General features: G+C 36.4%; 2 protein-coding genes across 2 annotated transcripts; both read left to right on the top strand.

Annotated features, from left to right (window-relative positions):
- The first annotated feature begins 1,544 nt into the window (after nt 1-1,544).
- Nucleotides 1,545-10,217, top strand: VHA-A1 (vacuolar proton ATPase A1). The gene is made up of 18 exons (XM_086252057.1): nt 1,545-1,979; nt 2,922-2,966; nt 3,135-3,257; nt 3,388-3,495; nt 3,849-3,962; nt 4,056-4,229; nt 4,328-4,465; nt 4,786-4,893; nt 5,042-5,149; nt 5,287-5,435; nt 6,124-6,277; nt 7,104-7,264; nt 7,578-7,784; nt 7,886-8,069; nt 8,163-8,246; nt 8,505-8,701; nt 8,821-8,880; nt 9,489-10,217. Exons 1-18 carry the CDS (start codon nt 1,836-1,838, stop codon nt 9,691-9,693), a joined length of 2,463 nt encoding a protein of 820 aa, XP_086108183.1. The 5' UTR covers nt 1,545-1,835; the 3' UTR covers nt 9,694-10,217.
- An 844-nt stretch (nt 10,218-11,061) lies between these two features.
- Nucleotides 11,062-17,051, top strand: LOC147296725 (uncharacterized). Its single transcript, XM_086229052.1, has 11 exons — nt 11,062-11,299; nt 11,526-11,657; nt 11,764-12,002; nt 12,108-12,193; nt 12,287-12,450; nt 12,680-12,786; nt 12,916-13,251; nt 13,377-15,748; nt 15,917-16,028; nt 16,317-16,397; nt 16,919-17,051. Exons 1-11 carry the CDS (start codon nt 11,131-11,133, stop codon nt 16,994-16,996), a joined length of 3,876 nt encoding a protein of 1,291 aa, XP_086085178.1. The 5' UTR covers nt 11,062-11,130; the 3' UTR covers nt 16,997-17,051.
- Nucleotides 17,052-17,709: the final 658 nt, after the last annotated feature.

The following is a 17,709-nucleotide window of genomic DNA, read 5'->3' as shown; positions in this document are numbered from 1 at the left end:
ACTTTTCACTAGAAAAGACTTCAATGCGAATATTGATCTCATAATTTAGTACTTCAGATCGAGCGACTGAATCAAAACTAAATATATTTCTTATCAAACTAATGATCATTATCCCTTTTGAGAGGTTTGCATAAACAGTACTACTAAAAAGTAAAACCTCAAATAACATGAAAAGCAATTTATCACAATGAGAACTCCAACAAATTAACAAAAGCTATACTACATTCAACACATTGCAAGCTTCATTTCATCAAAAACTAAAGAAAGAAAATATAGATATATAGCATCTAAGACAAACTGTTCAAAATCAAACCTAACCAACCTTACACATACTTGTATGCTTAACAAAAAATATTAAAGGGCCACATAAATAAAATAAAAAGTTTTTGTAGAGGGACTGAGTGCTTTTTTTGTCTCGGTGGACACTACTAGAGCCATAAGGTTTCCTTAACTTCACTTAATTAACTAGCTACTAACTCCTCAACTTCACCTTGATTTTCTAAACAATTAAGGCCAAGAAGAAGGGGAAAAAAAGAAGGGAAGTGTATAGCAGAGGGCCAAAACTAGAGACATATATCAATGATCTGATAACACAAAAAGAAAATGGCTGAGAGGGAGTTGACAAAGGATTTCAACCAATAGAATGTGAGGGAGATCATCAACAATTTTGATGATGCTGATGGCTGCTAGGATGAATTTGAGAATCCTTGTGAGCCAAGCATTGTAAACTGGACAACCTGTAATCTATATATGGGCTCATATTTAGAGCTTTGTCTCGAAGTTGGGCCCTTAATCCATACCACGGTGGTCCATACCCTTGATTCATATCTGTATTGGCCCTTTAGCTAATGGCCATATTCGATTGGTGAGGGGCATTATTGTCCTTTCCTCTTTGTTCTTGCTTATGTACTATGCAGTATCATAGGGTAAATCATGGTCCCACAATATACATATCGAATTAATGTCAAACATATAACCTGAGTTTCACACGATAAATCATGTTTATCTATCAAATGTGAAATTGGACATGTTTGCAAAAGTGTGGCAGTACATCTGATGAATAAAGATATATTATAACTTGATAGTTTGCAGTCCTATAATTAATGACATTATTGTTGGCTATATATGCTGATCTAAATGTGCAAGGTTTGGAAGCTCTGCAACATTTTTGGCTTCTGCAGAAGCTTGGCCTTGGTTTTGATGAAATTAATGATCTGATAAACCACAAAAAATAAAAATAAAATAAATTGAATCAAAATGAACTAGATGAACTACATACAGATGATACCAAGATGAGATATGTAGAAAATAGAAAAAAAGAGAGAGAAAATGAGATAAACGTAAAAAAAGTGAAACATGTTAGATAAGAATGAATTAAGTGGATTACTATAACATCCTTAATTTTTTATATTTATTGTGTTGCAAGTAATAAGCAGTATATTCATGAGATGAGATCTAATAAATTGTCAACTAGGAAAGTTCGGTGGGATAAAAATCATAAAACTCATAAAAGTATGGCAGACTATAGGACCGTAGTTTAAGTTAACGACCGCGGCTCCACCATCCTTAAAACGCAAAGCGCTTATAATAATAAAGCCCAACTTCGCATCGTGCATTGAAAATGATGCGAATTCTCCGATCCTAATGGCAGTTGGCAACACAAAATGAAAAGCAAAACCCCGAAAATGAGAACTTCGGAATAACGCACTAAAACACACAAACACACACTCCCATACAAACGCATATAGAGAGAGAGATCGAGCAGTTTCAGATCTGAAAAGAGAGTCTCAGATCCAAAGGCAAGCAAAAGCTGTTGCCGTTTGGTTGCCGAGAAAATGGAGAAGTTTATCGACAACTTGCCGCCCATGGATCTGATGCGCTCCGAGAAGATGACCTTCGTCCAGCTCATCATCCCCGTCGAGTCTGCTCACCGCGCCGTTTCTTATCTCGGCGAACTCGGCCTCCTCCAATTCCGAGACGTAAGTTTTCCAACTCATCAGATCTGACCGACTCGGTCTCTATCGATTAGGAATTATGTTAGATTTGGCATCTCTCTGTCTATAGTGACCAGAAGTGAGAATTTGATTGAAACGCGTGGTATTGGTTTAGGATGAATCAGAATTTTGCATTAGCTTGGATGAATGCGTGTTTTAAGTAGTTGAGTGGATACCGGAGTCAGTAATTGAGGAATTTGCTTCAAGAAGTTATGATTTATTTTATTTTTTTCTAGCAAAATGTCTCACTTTCTAGAAAAGGAATTGTAGAATTTCAATTTTTGGGGCACGATTGTGGATTTAGATTTAGCATGCCATTTTATTATTGTTCGGCTCGTTGACATTATAAATTTAGGAGTACATGTACTCAGTGCACTTGGATCTTTTATTTTTCCTGAGAATATTTTAGATATGGTTATGCTAGTTAAATTCTCAGTTAGGAAGGGTTTGCAAAGAGGTCTATTCTGCTTCATATTAAGAAGAAAAAATTTCCCCTGCAATCCTAACGATATAGATAAAGTATATCGAATAGATTGAGCGATATTCAGTACAATGTGTTAAGTTATAGGTAAAGTGACGCTTCCTAACTACTAAACAATACCAAAAATTTTCTAGTTTAGTTTATGAAATAGTACTCTTGATTAGCTTGAGTGCTGGGGATTCATACTTTCCCGTGTCGGCACCAAAGAACTTCATAGTGTATATAGTGAAGTGTTTCATCACAAGATGTAGTTCCGTTTTTCTGCAATGCTCTGTATTAATATTGAAGAAAGACCTGGACTTTATATTGTATACGATACATGTTAAGAAAGCATTGGAAACTTATGGTTCTTCCTTTGTTGGTCTCTTGAAGGGAATAAGATGTGGTAGTATTTTTAATTTGTATTCAGATATACTCATGGTCGGATGCTTTTCTACTTTTTGCAGTTAAATGCTGATAAAAGTCCTTTCCAGCGAACATTTGTTAATCAGGTATCTACTCGGATCCGATTAGAACTACAACTGCAATCTGTATTTTTGGACTGCAGCATCTATCTTTCTCAAATAATGGTGGAATATTTTTCTAATTCAATATTTCAATGTTTCAATCCTTGTTTTTTTGGTATTTTAGTTGTTTTATCTTTGTGAGTATTTCCGTAGGTAAAGCGATGTGCAGAGATGTCAAGAAAGCTGCGTTTTTTCAGAGATCAAATCAGTAAAGCCGGTCTACTTTCATCTCTACATCCTGTTTTGCAACCAGACATCGAGTTAGAGGAATTAGAGGTCTATTTCTATATTACTGCTCTGCATTTATTCTCTCTCTCTCGCACCAACCAATTGTGCCCTCATGTAGGGAAACTTTTTTCTGTACACTGATAAGTTGAATTGGATGTTGTATATATCTCAACTCCAGATACAACTTGCTGAGCACGAACATGAGCTAATTGAAATGAACTCTAATAGTGAGAGACTTCAGCATTCATATAATGAGCTCCTGGAGTTCAAGATGGTATTGCAAAAGGTAATTGGCCTTTATCTTTTTCTCTCCATTATTGGTAATGTATTAGAAGCCTTCTATCTGCTGCTCCTTTTTAATATATTTTCATGTGTACACATGTGTGACTGAAACTTGGCCTGTGGCCAGGTTATCTGCAACTCCATTTTTTATTGTCTTAGTAATAAATGCAGGTTTATGCTAATTTATTGATATCTATAATTTCTTTATCAATTTTTGTCTATTGCTTTCATGTATCTCTTATATATAGAATTCATCCTTTTTAGAAAAGAATAAATCTAAACCATTACTCCCTAATTCTAGTTTCAAATGCTTTTTTCTTGAGCCTTCTTATATATCTTTATGTGGGCAACTTTCAGGCAAGTGGCTTTCTTGTTTCAAGTAATAGCCATGCGGTTTCAGAGGAGAGAGAATTAGTTGAGAATGTCTACTCAAATAATGACTATGGTGATACAACATCATTACTTGAGCAGGTACTTTTTGATTGCGCCTTACTAACTTTGATGCACTTTTTGGTGAAAACCTTTTTCTATGATTTCATTCATAATTGATTATGCATTTTACAGGATATTAGACCTGGACCATCAGACCAATCTGGTTTGAGTTTTATTAGCGGAATTATTTGTAAATCCAAAGCTCTCAGGTTTGAGAGGATGTTGTTTCGTGCTACAAGGGGCAATATGCTTTTCAACCAGGCAACAGCAGATGAGCAGATCATGGATCCTTTATCTACTGAAATGGTTTTCTTCTGCCTCAGTTTTTTGGTGTGGTTTCATTTTTCTATTTGAAAAATGAGAATGCCTATGCGCTTCTTTACTAATTCCTCAAAGTTTTGCAGGTTGAAAAATCAGTGTTTGTAGTGTTTTTCTCAGGGATGCAGGCAAAAACAAAGATTTTGAAAATTTGTGAGGCCTTTGGTGCAAATTGCTATCCTGTTCCTGAAGATATAACTAAGCAGAGACAAATAACTAGAGAAGTAAGTATTCACTATTCAGTTGAGGACGCTGGTAGTTAATTTGTCCTTAAATTGGAAAGAAGTTTTGAAGCTTAAAGAGAGAATCTTTTTGTTTTTGTTTTTTTAAACTTTCCCATAAAACTTTATCCTGCTTCAATGTTTGTTTAAATCTGATGGGTAGATATTAACATGTGCTTCTTAGCATCATTAGCTTCAATTAAATTCAACTACTCCCTTTTAATTTTTTTCTATTCGCGTTATCACTTATATTTGCATGTCTTGATTAAAGTAACAAAAAATACTTTATTTTATTTGCTGAAAGTTCAGGTTTTGGGTTGCAGGTTTCGTCACGACTTGCTGAATTGGAAGCAACCTTGGATGCAGGGATCCGTCACAGAAATAAGGCCCTTACTTCTGTAGGGTTTCACCTAGCAAAATGGATGAACATGGTAAAATATTGCTGCTGTTTGTCTCTTGTAATTGTTATTGCATTTGCCTGAGCGACATAGAATTTATAACTAACAGTTTGCGCAAATGAGAGTGGTTTTGCTTTATCTTGATACTGACAACTATGTCATGTTTTCTACCCTTTCCCAGGTAAGAAGGGAGAAAGCTGTATACGATACGCTGAACATGTTAAACTTTGATGTTACAAAAAAATGTCTTGTTGGAGAGGGCTGGTGTCCAATATTTGCAAAAACTAAGGTAATTTGCTTCATGAGGGCCCTTTATATTATTTTCTATTTTTATTAGGGGTCTTTTGTTACTTCAGCACTTTTTTATTGTAGATAACTTTTGCAAACTTGTGTTATTTTTAACAAAGTATTTTTATGATTCAACAGATTCAGGAGGCACTGCAGCGTGCAACATTTGATAGCAATTCACAAGTGGGTATAATATTTCACGTGATGGATGCAATAGAATCACCTCCTACATATTTCAGAACCAACTGCTTCACAAATGCATTTCAGGAAATTGTTGATGCATATGGGTTAGTAAAAAATGCTGCTTATGACACCTTAACCTTTATTCTTTGAAAGAAATTGTCTTTAAATTAATGCATAAGTTTCCTTGTAAATTTTTTTACAACTTGTATTAGAAATTATGAGCATTCTGGATTAAGATTTACATTCTGATTGCTCACTGTTAACATATTGGTAGGTGTCTGGTTGACACATTAGGAAGGAAAGGCAATGCATGATGGCACAAGTTATTTACTAACATAGCATCATTATTTTTTCGGTTAACAAGAAAACTAAATATCAGAAATCATGTGCTGTATGTCCAACCTACTTAAGGGTGGAGCTTGGATTGTTTTAGGAGTTTGTTGAGGGATGGGATGTGAGCGTGAGGACAGGGTTCTTTTGCTGCAAGTTAGTAATTTTCAGTTTATAACTAAATATTGAAGAATTTTCTTTCTTTTATTTGCTGTCAAACAAAGAAAATTGAAGAGAAAAAAGAAGAAGAAGAGAGAGGGTCAGTTGCAAATTACATAATGAGGCAGCAATTCTCTTTTTTAGTAGCAATTTTGTTGAAAGCTTTTTTCATAACATAGGGAAAATGGTAAGTGAAACGGTTTAAACTGAATCATCATTCAAAATAAGTTGTTCAGCTGACAAGCTATATGTTTTAACTATGTTCTAGCCATAAAACTGATCTGTGTCTAATGAATTTTGCAGTGTTGCAAGATATCAAGAAGCAAATCCTGCAGTTTACACTGTTATTACCTTTCCATTTCTTTTTGCGGTTATGTTTGGAGACTGGGGTCATGGGATATGCTTGTTGCTGGGAGCATTAATTCTTATAGCACGTGAAAGTAAACTCAGTGGTCAGGTGCGTCCTTTTTCTAATCTAGCATTAAAGTTTAAGAGGAAGTGTACTATCAGAAGGAATTGAAAGTGAATATGAATTGTATTGCTTTGGTTAAGCAAAAACTGCTTCAAGATGTCCCATATCGTATACCAGTTTCCACTTCATAGTCATTGACTCTATCAGCTACTATTAAAAATATCTCTTGCTCTCTCCAGAAGTTTTCAAAAATATCTACCACTCTACCCGTAGCCATTATTGCTAACACTAGTACCACTGACCCTGAATTTTTTCATAACTGCCACTTTGCTGTTTTATCCTATTCAACAAAATTTAATATAACAGCGGCTGCAATTTTTATTCTGTGGGTTAATAATATATGCAACACTGCGGCAATAGCTTTGCTAGCAGCAACATAATTTGTTGAGCTAGATTTTCAAATCACATGTTTTATTTGTGGGAAGAATCAATGTAGATATGAGTCTGACAGTACCAAATTATAATTGTAGTAACAACAATATTAATTATATTCATTCACATTGGAGCAAGAAGGAGGATAAACTTTCATTTATTATTCAATTGAATTTCCGAAACTACTTCTAGCCCTAGTAGCTATTGTTTGAGAGGAATGTCAGACCAGGATTGGAGCAGCTGACCCCGTTAAATGGACAAGAACTTAATGAAAATGTTGTCATCTGGGACATGATTTCTATGTTTCAATTTTCCTTTTAACAAAATATATTAGTGATTTTGGTGTGTCAAATGCAACCACATAACATGCTTTTAACATGTGAGAGAAAATTTTGTTTTGTCCACTTCTAATAATGAATTCCATATTAATTCCTAACAGAAACTTGGGAGCTTTATGGAGATGCTGTTTGGTGGGCGATATATACTTCTTTTGATGTCTATATTTTCAATTTACTGTGGGTTGATTTACAATGAGTTCTTCTCTGTTCCTTTTCACATATTTGGTGGGTCTGCTTACAAATGTAGAGATGCTAGTTGCAGGTACTCTCTCTATTTAAAATGTTCAAGTAAAAGCATTTTTCTCTGCTTTTCCTTTTTTTTTTTTGGGCATCAGTTAATGCTCAAACGTATATTTATCTGATGCATTTATTGGTTGTATGTTGCCGATACCTTTCTTTTTTTCCCCTTTCTAGTGGAGATGTCAATTCAGTATTTCTTTTAATTATTCAACTAATTGTTTTTGGTCTAAAGGTTCACAAGAAGAAAGTTTGGTTTATTATCTTGTTGTTTCACAGAAGAAAACCAACTACTTATCAGTGTCAAGTATCATTAAACTTTGTCTGTATTTGAGCAGTGATGCACACACTGCTGGATTGGTCAAGTACCGAGATCCGTACCCATTTGGTGTGGATCCCAGTTGGCGTGGAAGTCGTTCAGAACTGCCTTTTTTGAATTCTCTCAAAATGAAATTATCTATTCTGTTGGGTGTGGCACAAATGAACTTAGGAATTCTACTAAGTTACTTTGATGCACGGTTTTTCAGCAGCTCGCTTGATATAAGGTGTGTCTCTCCATTTCATATGTTTTTCACTTTTCCCATTGTTGTATTTACTTTCAAATGAAGTTGACAAGGGTTTGACTTATTCTGCATCTTGTTGTTAGATACCAGTTTGTGCCGCAGATAATCTTTCTTAACAGTCTTTTTGGATACCTTTCACTTCTTGTTATCATCAAGTGGTGCACTGGCTCTCAGGCAGACCTCTATCATGTAATGATTTACATGTTTTTAAGTCCGACTGATGATCTTGGTGAAAATCAGTTGTTCTGGGGCCAAAGACCACTTCAGGCACGTCTTCCACTCCTCTTTATTGTTTCTTTGTATACTCAATTTTTTATGTTTTAAATTTATGTTATGGTTAACTGGGCTCTTCTTTTGCAGATCATTTTGTTGCTTTTGGCTCTAATTGCAGTTCCATGGATGCTCTTTCCAAAACCTTTTATTTTGAAGAAGCTTCATACGGAGGTACTGTGGTATAACTTGCCCAACATCTGTTGTTCTGGAGTTTTAAGAAAACCAGCAAAGGAATGAGTTTGCTTTGATGTTTTTGTTCCTTTTAATTATTTTTTACAATTTGAATACTTAGTAATTAGTATCCTCAACTGGTTATGGACTCAGTTGACTTATGTAGGGTATAGTTGTCTTTGACTAAAATCTATTTGAGGGGAGATATAAGGAGCATGGGAAGATTTGATACCTATGTTTTCCTGATGTTATTTTCAGAGGTTTCAAGGTCGTGCCTATGGGATGCTTGGTACCTCAGAGATGGATCTTGAGGTGGAACCTGATTCTGCCAGGCAACATCATCATGAGGAGTTTAATTTCAGTGAGGTATTTGTACACCAGATGATACACTCCATAGAGTTTGTTCTGGGTGCAGTTTCAAATACAGCATCATATCTTCGACTTTGGGCTTTGAGGTATACCTACCTTGTTTGCATATTTGTAGAGTACCTGTATTTTTTTTCTTATTGTGTCATTTTCCTTAATCAATATGGTAAGTGGTAACCTTTTTCTTAATATCTGTTACTGCTTACAGCTTGGCCCACTCAGAATTGTCAACCGTTTTCTACGAGAAGGTCCTCCTCCTTGCCTGGGGGTAAGTTCCAACCTTAAATGCTTTATCATGGCATAAATGTGTTTCTGACTTCTAACTTTTCTTCTCTTTCTCGTTTCTTTTTTCCCCCTCATTTTGTTCATGAAACAAAATCTGGCTCGTAGAATCTGGATCTACTTTTCTCTATTTGAAGTGTCAGCGTGGAGCTGATGATTCAAATTGATTTATTATTCCTTTTTTTCATTTTTTGGGGTGGGGGGGTTCATAAATGTCTAACTTCTGGGGTAATGTCTCATGGTATAAGATATGGTCTAGCCTAGCAGTTGCCTGAATTCAGTCTCACCTTCTTGTAGGTTTACTGAATATCCTTTTTAGTGTGCCAGTGTGGTTTTGTGTGTTAATATGATGCGGTCAACATGTTCAGCATATTACCTTTTGTCTGCACGCTATGGCGTTGAGCCTTTAATAAAAAACTGCTATAGATGTTGAAAATTTAAATGTCGGTTTACACTAAAACTATCTGGCAGAATAACAACATTTTTAAAGTTTTCCCAGCCATTCACTAGTGCGACACATGGACTATTGTTGTTACTTATGATGCTGCCCATTTCTTTCAATCAGTAATTTACTTTTGAAAATAACTATAACAGGTATGACAACATTGTTATCCGGTTAATTGGGTTAGCAGTTTTTGCCTTTGCAACTGCCTTCATACTACTCATGATGGAGACACTCAGTGCTTTTCTTCATGCCCTGCGTCTTCATTGGGTGGAATTTCAAAATAAATTCTACCATGGTGATGGCTACAAGTTCAAACCTTTTTCCTTTGCCTCCATAACTGAGGATGAGGATTAGTATACCCATTTTCTTGGTTTGTGGAAGCAAAGGTACGTAGCACGAAGAAAGAAGTTCTCAAGCTCAAAATGGAATTGATAGAGCACCATTTTGGGTGGCAAAGGAGGAAGATGCTTGATTTTGACCTAGAAATGTAAAGTCCTGGCTCATATTCCTGTATTGGAGTATAAAGAGGGGTTCCACAGAGTCATGGTTAGTTCCCTTCATAGGTGTACTTACTTTATTTGTATTTCATTTATTTCCAATCGAAAAGGGAAATGGGATTGGAGGGGGGATTAGATTTCACTGATTGTAAAGAGGAGCCCGGGAATCATCATACCGTGTAGCTTTTCCGGGATTTTAGTTTATTTAGCTTTACACACACATGCACACTAAGTGCGGATTTTGCAAGGAATTGGTCCTGAGTTGCTTACAATTGTGAGATGTATAAGTTTATGAATCACAGTTCCAAAGAAATTCATTTTGCAAGGATAAATAATTTAGATAGTTCCAAGCTCGAATAAACTTGTTGCAGTTGACTAGCATGATATTCATGCATTCATTGTTCTTTATCTTTGATATGATGGAAACTCTTCTCCGGGAGTCTTAAATTTGATGGAAGTTTCATTGTTCTTTATCGGGTTTTTTGTACCGGCCTTTGTTTATGCTAATCAGTTTTAATTTGGTAAGTACTCGAGAGTGTTTCTTATGTAAGACAATTTTTTCTTCCTATCTATGATGGAGTTTATGGTCTTCATGTTGGTTCCGTATATAGGTTTTCATAATAAGTTACTTGGGCATAGGACCCATCTTCTTCTGGTCCCACCAAATTTGATGACTTTGTCATGCATCAATGGGCCAATTGGCAAAATGTGGGAAAACATTACTTGCGTGGAATCTGTACAAGGCTCATAAGCACCATTGACTACCTCTGAAAAAAAAAAAAAAAGCACCATTAACTATTGCCCGTGCTAAATGTTAGTTGTTACACTGTGGCTTGTGAGCTTTAAACAATAAACAGCCCTGATAATTTTTTTTGGGCTGTTGGGCTTTAACAAACTTAGGAAAGTTTTTGTGGGCTGGGTCAGATTTAAAGCCCGGTCAACCTTTATATCATTTAGCTAGTCGAAGTTGCTAATGATATACTATGATCAATAGTGGAGGTAAATTTACAGTTATGCCTACATCAATCATCAAAGTCAAAACCTATGGTCCGTCAAAAAGCCGTTGAACCCGTTGGCCACAATGACCTCTTTCGTAATTTTCCTCGGTCACGTGATCATTGTCTTTTTGTCTCTATCCCGATCCATCCTTGCCGCTCTCGAATTCTTTCAAAAAATTAACAAACAAACGCCTTGCAGAGCAGACCCAAAGGAACAACCGCAAAAACTTACAACGTTCTTCTTCGAATCCCTTATTCCCATTCGATCTTTCTAGAAACGCTGAGAACAGACAGAGATGGAGTCTGATGTTCCTCTCATCGAAATCGCAGGAGAGGACGACTCGCTACTCCAATCGATTCACGACGACGACTGCAATGTTTCGAGCAGTCACACTCACAAAGCCACCATCGACGACACCAATTTCTTCTGCTCGCCTCTCCAAGCCCTCAGATCCAAGCCAGTAGGTTAGGGTTTTCTCTTACTCTTTTAGGAATCTGTGCTTCACTCTGTTTCTATCTGTCTAGGGTTTGTTGTTTCTTTTAATTTGAATACAGTTGCTCGAATTGACCTCTAATGGTGCTCTGCATTGTACAATTCTTGTACATAACTGACAGTTTATATGTATATGTGCTCTACTAGAACCTACATTACGTGGTGAATGATGGTAAAACTCTTTGAATTGTATTGCAGAGGGTATAATGGTGAATGAGGATTCCCAAAAACTCAACCTCCAGCCGCAGCAAATGAAGAGGAAGAAGAAGGGGGCAGGATACAATTTGCGTAAAAGCCTGGCTTGGGATCGAGCTTTCTTTACTGATGAAGGTTATATTTTTTTGTTTTGTTTTGAATCTGACAAATTTTATGAGCAGAAAAGAAAATTAAAGCTGAGAATTTCTTTTTCTTTTTCCCATTTTGGTTTTTTTCTCAGGTGTATTGAATTCCGAAGAGTTGTCCATGATTAGTGGGGATGCAAATTCTGGTGGGCTGTTGTCAGTTATCCACGAAGAGACAAATTGCACTACTGAATCAGCTGATTTGCAGGCGCTTGAAGAAAAATTATTCAAGGCATTGCCGGAAAGTACTTCATATGAAGATACGATTGTTGGTGGCAATTCAGTACCAAAGCATGATTCATCAGCTAGAGATAATGTAACCCCAGGTTCTGCGGTCAGTTCTCATATCTATGTCTAGGATGGCAAAGTTTTGTTTAAGTTGAAGATTTTTGGATTGAAGTTGTGTGAAATAAAATTTCTGGGTTTTTCAAACTTTCAGGGCAAGCGGAAGGTGCTTTCAGCCCGTGATATCAATAGAAGTGGCTCAAAACGCAGTGGTTGCCCTCGACCTGTGGCCTCTTCTTCATATCCTTTTGATTAAGTTTTCTATATGAATTTTGGTATGTCTTTTGTTATTCATAAGAATTTTTGGGAGAGTTGGCCTTGACTTATGTGAACGCTGAAAAGGCCTGCAAATGTGAATACAATAAATTCGGCAACAAAGGAACTAAAAGTTTCTAAATTACCGGTTCCAAAACCAGTTCCCTGTGGACTCTCTAGAGGCTCCAAGAATGTGACGCTTGGTGCAAATGATTCAAAGCGAAATCAGATGGCTCGCCCTGGTAATTCTGTTTTAGATAATATTTACTCTGGGGACTTTGAAATTTAATTACGATAAATATTTGTTGTTTTCAAATTTCTTAATAAGATCTATTTATTTAATGACCTACTTTTAAAGGGCCTAGTAGTCCAATATATTTCCACTTTCTTAGAGGACAAATAAATAAAAATTTCAAATTTGAATCAGATGGATATTGTTTGTTTATTATGTTGATTACTTCTCTCATACAGCAGTCAATTTGAACAACACCAAAACTAGGCCAAACAATGCAAAAGTTGGTCCTACTGCCAAACCTTCAGCTGCTAAAAGTTCTGTTCGACAAGCCAGAAGAAATGTGGTGAGAACTTAAAGCTTATTGAAGTGATAGTCGTTATAATTGGTTGACATTTTCTTTGTACATCATCAACGATTTGTTGTTGATAAGGATGCATATGCTTCGTGTGATGTAAATTTCCATAATTTGCAGGCCAGCTTGGGAAATTGTTCGCCAGCCAAAATACCAAGTCCACCTGGTGTTGAAGGAAATAATGACTTAGATGTGATCTCAAAACAAGCTCTTCCTTCCGCCAGTCATGCATCACATGGTCGTGATGACAGATCCAGCAAAACGGCAGTTCCAGAGGTGACCTCAAAACAAGCACTTCCTTCTTCTGGTCATGCATTATATGGCCGTGATGTCATTTCCAGAAAAACTGCAGTTCCTCTTCCTCATACTGGTTTGAACTTGCTGCGTAATCAACTCCAAACATCAAAGCCATCAGGCTTGCGGATGCCATCTCCATCACTGGGTTTCTTTCGTCAGGTATTTTCACTTGAATCAAATTCAAATAACTGTTCTATAGCTGCATAAAAGAGATAAGATATTTTCAAACTTCAATATGTCTGATTTTCATATGCTGCATTTTTTTTTTTATAATTTCTTTGCAGTCAAAAGATTCTTCTTTGCCTAGTTCTTATAAGACAAGTTCTCAACCATGCAAAATTCCTAATTTGAGGCAAGTTGGTTCTGTAAATCCAATTCATGAATTGAGGCCACCATCTTCACTTCTAAAGATGCAAAATGCGACAATAATGGAAAATATTAATGCCCAATGCTCAAGTTCAGGTTGCTCCGCTCCGTCTACTGTTAACTCTGCCACAAAGGACAAGGGGATATCAGTCTCGCAAATAACAAATATGCAGAAGCTGGAACCAAAGGTATCATCTAACTCAAATACTTATAAAATGACAGAGAATCAGCGAAAGTTGAATAGCATTCCTGTTCATGAGGACCGAAAATCTATGGGACAAGAAGAACCATATATTACTGAAAAGAGTTCTCACATGGAAGATGTAGTATTGCAGAGGAGATCCTGTGAACAATTGGATAAAGATGATAACAGCATGGAGGTCACCTTTGTACTTACTCCAAAAAGTAAAGATATGGATAAGGCCCATGTTACATCCCATCTTAGTTCTGCAGTGAAATTTACAGGTTTTTCTGGCAAAAATGATAGAACTGACCATCAACTTCTTGAAGAAAAACCATATAATTTGCCACAGAATTGTGGTGTCTTTTTAAAGCCCAAATCTGGAGATGTGAGTTCATCCAGTATGCAGAGTATCTTAGTATCACATGATGATCAGTCAAGTGGCAATCATAATGTCAATGAACAGAATGGGCAACAAGCTGATCTGTTTATGCCTTTGACCTGTGAAGGTAATCAAATTTTTAATGAGAATCCATTGCCATCAGAAAACACTGGTAGTTTGACCAAGGAACGCCAAGCTTCTGAAGAGATCCAGAGCTACAGTTGTGTGAAGGTTGCAGATGTCAGTCTGAAAGTTCAAAATTGTAGTGCATCTGAATTCAAAAGGTCTGATGCCGCATCTGCCTCTAGACTTGAAGATCAAGCAAAAAATGATAGTAGTACATTTGACACTATGAGTAGGAATCCACATGTGGAAGATGCACAAGTGCTGGCTTTAGGTGGAAAATTAACTGATGAAATCAATGATGTTGACCTGGGAACTTCCGCTCCAGATAATTGTCAATTGGTGATGATTGCAAATGGAAATGAAAAACCTGAACATCTAGACCTTCCAAATCCCTGCTATTTTGGAGAACAGGTTTTCCAGGATGATAGATTGCACTTAAATGATTGTGTAATTGATGAAGTTAGTATTTTTCCTGAAGAATCCCAGCAGAAAAATGCTCATCAATGTGTTGAGTCAAAGGAACCAGAAGGAACTACTGCCTGCAGAAGTGAATCAGAAATTTCCAGAGCCATTTCTCTAATTCCACCCGATATGCCAGATTGCTGGTCTAATGAGGTGGAAATGGTGGATTCCCAGAATGCGGACAAAATTGCCTTAGTACCTGAAGACAACAAGCCAGTGGTTGAGAATTACAACCTTGATACAGAGTTCAGGAATGACTTTCAACTTCATGGTCAAGCTTGCTCTTTGGAATTGGACATAATGGATGAAGATCAAATAACAGGTAAAGTGACCACTCACAATATTAATGCCACTTATTCAAAAAGTGGAGGTTTCAAGTCCCAACTAAAGGTGACAATGCAAGTTGAGGGTGGTTCTGTGATAAAAGACATAATTGAGTGCAAAGATTTAGGAACCAAAGATTGCAATTTATCTGTTGAAAGTTGCTGCCATGTCTCTCCGTTACAGCCCGAAGATAACATAAGCTATTGCCAGCAAGATACTTCAATAGAGCAAATTAATTTGATGAGTGATAAAATCAATTTCACCGGTGTGATGAGTGGTAAAATCAATGTCGATGAACACAATGTTGAACAGAGTCAAGAGGCTCAGGGCCTTTCATTTGCAAGCAAGGCTTCCTGTAAGGAATTTGAGGAAACTGTTCATGAGCTTGTTTTAGATCATGATGCTTGTAGAGATATCTCAAAGAGTTCCCATGTTTGTACTGAGGTAGCACCAGAATTGCATGATGTCAGACCTGATTCGGAAGAAAAGGCTGACTACTTACAAATGGAAGTTGCAGTGACCAGCTCTTTCAAGATTGATCCATCACCGGAAAATCTTCGATGTTATACAAATTCCAGGCATGACAATAGGCTAAGCAATCAAGCTGCTTCTGTGGAGTCTGATTCATCGGCAGAAACAGAAGAAAACTCAGAGTCAAATTTGGCATTTAGTTCCTTGGGAGAAGAATTATGGTCATCTGTTATTTCTGATCAGACATCATCAAGTGGAAGTATTCTGCAGGATAATGAAGTTAATGTATTGAGCGGCAAAGCTTTGGCAGAGGAAGCTGAAATTAAGGATGCAACAAAAGAGCTGTATGTACCTAAAAGCCTAGGTCAATTTTACATGCTTATTATTATATATATATATATTGTGTGTGTGTGTACAATTGTCTGTGTGTCCTTTAAGTCATTTTGTTCCACATCTTTTAAGCCATTTTGAAAATCTGTGAGAAACTTCAATTCTCCTGTCTCTGACTGCAGTAAGAAGAGGCCTGGGAGTGATAGGAAGCAAGATGCCCCTGTCATAAAACCTCCACCAGATGCTGTTCCATTCTCGGATGAATGGTTAGCTGCAATTGAAGCAGCTGGAGAGGTAACATTTGTCCTACTAGCCTTTCATGTGCACACTATAAGTTATAACACAAACTGCTTTTTTATCCTATAGCAGCATTTTATAACATGTTATTTGACATACCAAAGTGTTGCATGACTACTACAATTCTTATTCTCAAATATTCGTTTCTTCATTTGTTTTGGATCCTTATATGCACATAATTCTTAATGTCCCACTCCTTTGAAATCAATGAATTGCAATTTAGAGTATTAATTGTGTCTGCTGGGTCAAAGTTGGGCATAATTCTAATACAAAGTCTATTTGCAGGAAATTTTAACCATGAAAAGTGGTGCTGTACAAAATTCACCCCCGCACAAGTCTCAACCGCAACTAGGTCCATGGTCTCCGGTATGGTTTTGCTTCCTAGACAATATTCTATTCATTGTGGATACATGTTTTACTTTTTATTCGAAAAGGCGACATCTGTTTTACATGAATTCAACACTGATGTGGGCCCACACACACAGAGATAGAGAGAGAAACACCATCATATTCTTTGAATTAACTTTCTTATCAAACACTTCCACGACCTCTTTCCATTAAATGATTAAAACATCAGCTTGTATACTTTCCCCTCTTATTGTTCTAGTTTGTCATCATATTTGTTCCAGAGCATTTTGTATCTCCTGCACTACATCCAATGTTTGGCCAAGAATCAAATTTCAGAACCAAAAAAGAAAAGAGACATGCTAAGGGTTTCTCCTATTATTATTGGTTAAAACAAAATGCATTTGTTTAAACATTTGTCCTAGTGGCTTACAAATAGATAAGTAATTTACTTATTTTTTGTTGACCCGGTATGGAATTTTATTTTCACCATTATATATTATTCATTGAGCTCATGTGTTTTCATTGTTCTTGAATTTCAGGTGAAACGGAAAAGTAATCAAGTAATCGGGCCATTTGATTGTACAAAATTTACCAACAATGCCCCTAGTTCTCAATAACTACAACATTTTTTTCCACTCTCCCTTTGCTGTAGTCACTTAGACAATTGCCGCAATTGTCTTGTCTGACATATGCGATATGCAATATCAAGATTTTTTTTTTCTTTGAATTTGGTTTTGCATGTAATTTGAAATGATAAAAGTAATGGGTAAAAAAAGGGTCTAAAGAGAAGATTTCAATATAATGAGGCTTTGCTATTCAAAGTGAAGATTTCACTGTCACTGTAGATGGTGAAAGACTCTTAGAGGCAGATTCAAATGACAATCAAATAAACTACGGAAATTTAATTTGAACTAAGCTATTGCAATCTGTTTCGATCACCTTCAATGATAATTCTACAATGACTATTCTTGGTGACTTATTTAGGATTCTCATATGGTGATGATACCACTTCTGAAGAGTGTTGGGCAGGAAACTGTAACATTAGTTAGGGTTATGTGGCTTGTACAATAAGCAACCCTACTTTGCTTAGTTTGTCTCATTGTCCATATGCATACTATAGGTAACAACAAAGTGAGTGTAAAGTATTTGTCATTGGGATGCCTGCGTGGATATTATCATTGCCTGATTGCCTGCATGTAGTCTTATATCTTAATGTCCCAGTTGTGATCACAGTCAGCACACATTGCAAGTAGATTTGAAAACATTCTAAGACAGTTTACATTTCAAAGACACATTGCAAGTAGATTTGAAAACATTCTAAGACAGTTTA

Source organism: Dryas octopetala, chromosome 1 (assembly GCF_963921425.1).
Source record: "Dryas octopetala chromosome 1, drDryOcto1.1, whole genome shotgun sequence".
Lineage (NCBI taxonomy): Eukaryota > Viridiplantae > Streptophyta > Magnoliopsida > Rosales > Rosaceae > Dryas > Dryas octopetala.
This window is presented reverse-complemented; position numbering and strand designations above follow the sequence as displayed.

What these genes read in the sequence shown, in the direction of transcription:
- VHA-A1 (XM_086252057.1), top strand. Translation starts at nt 1,836, where the DNA reads ATGGAGAAGTTTATCGACAACTTGCCGCCCATGGATCTGATGCGCTCC. An exon ending in TAGCAAAATGGATGAACATG is followed by an intron (nt 4,894 to 5,041) that starts GTAAAATATTGC and finishes ACCCTTTCCCAG; the next exon opens with GTAAGAAGGGAGAAAGCTGT. An exon ending in GAAATTGTTGATGCATATGG is followed by an intron (nt 5,436 to 6,123) that starts GTTAGTAAAAAA and finishes TGAATTTTGCAG; the next exon opens with TGTTGCAAGATATCAAGAAG.
- LOC147296725 (XM_086229052.1), top strand. Translation starts at nt 11,131, where the DNA reads ATGGAGTCTGATGTTCCTCTCATCGAAATCGCAGGAGAGGACGACTCG. An exon ending in CGACCTGTGGCCTCTTCTTC is followed by an intron (nt 12,194 to 12,286) that starts ATATCCTTTTGA and finishes ACTTATGTGAAC; the next exon opens with GCTGAAAAGGCCTGCAAATG. An exon ending in AAATCAGATGGCTCGCCCTG is followed by an intron (nt 12,451 to 12,679) that starts GTAATTCTGTTT and finishes TCTCTCATACAG; the next exon opens with CAGTCAATTTGAACAACACC.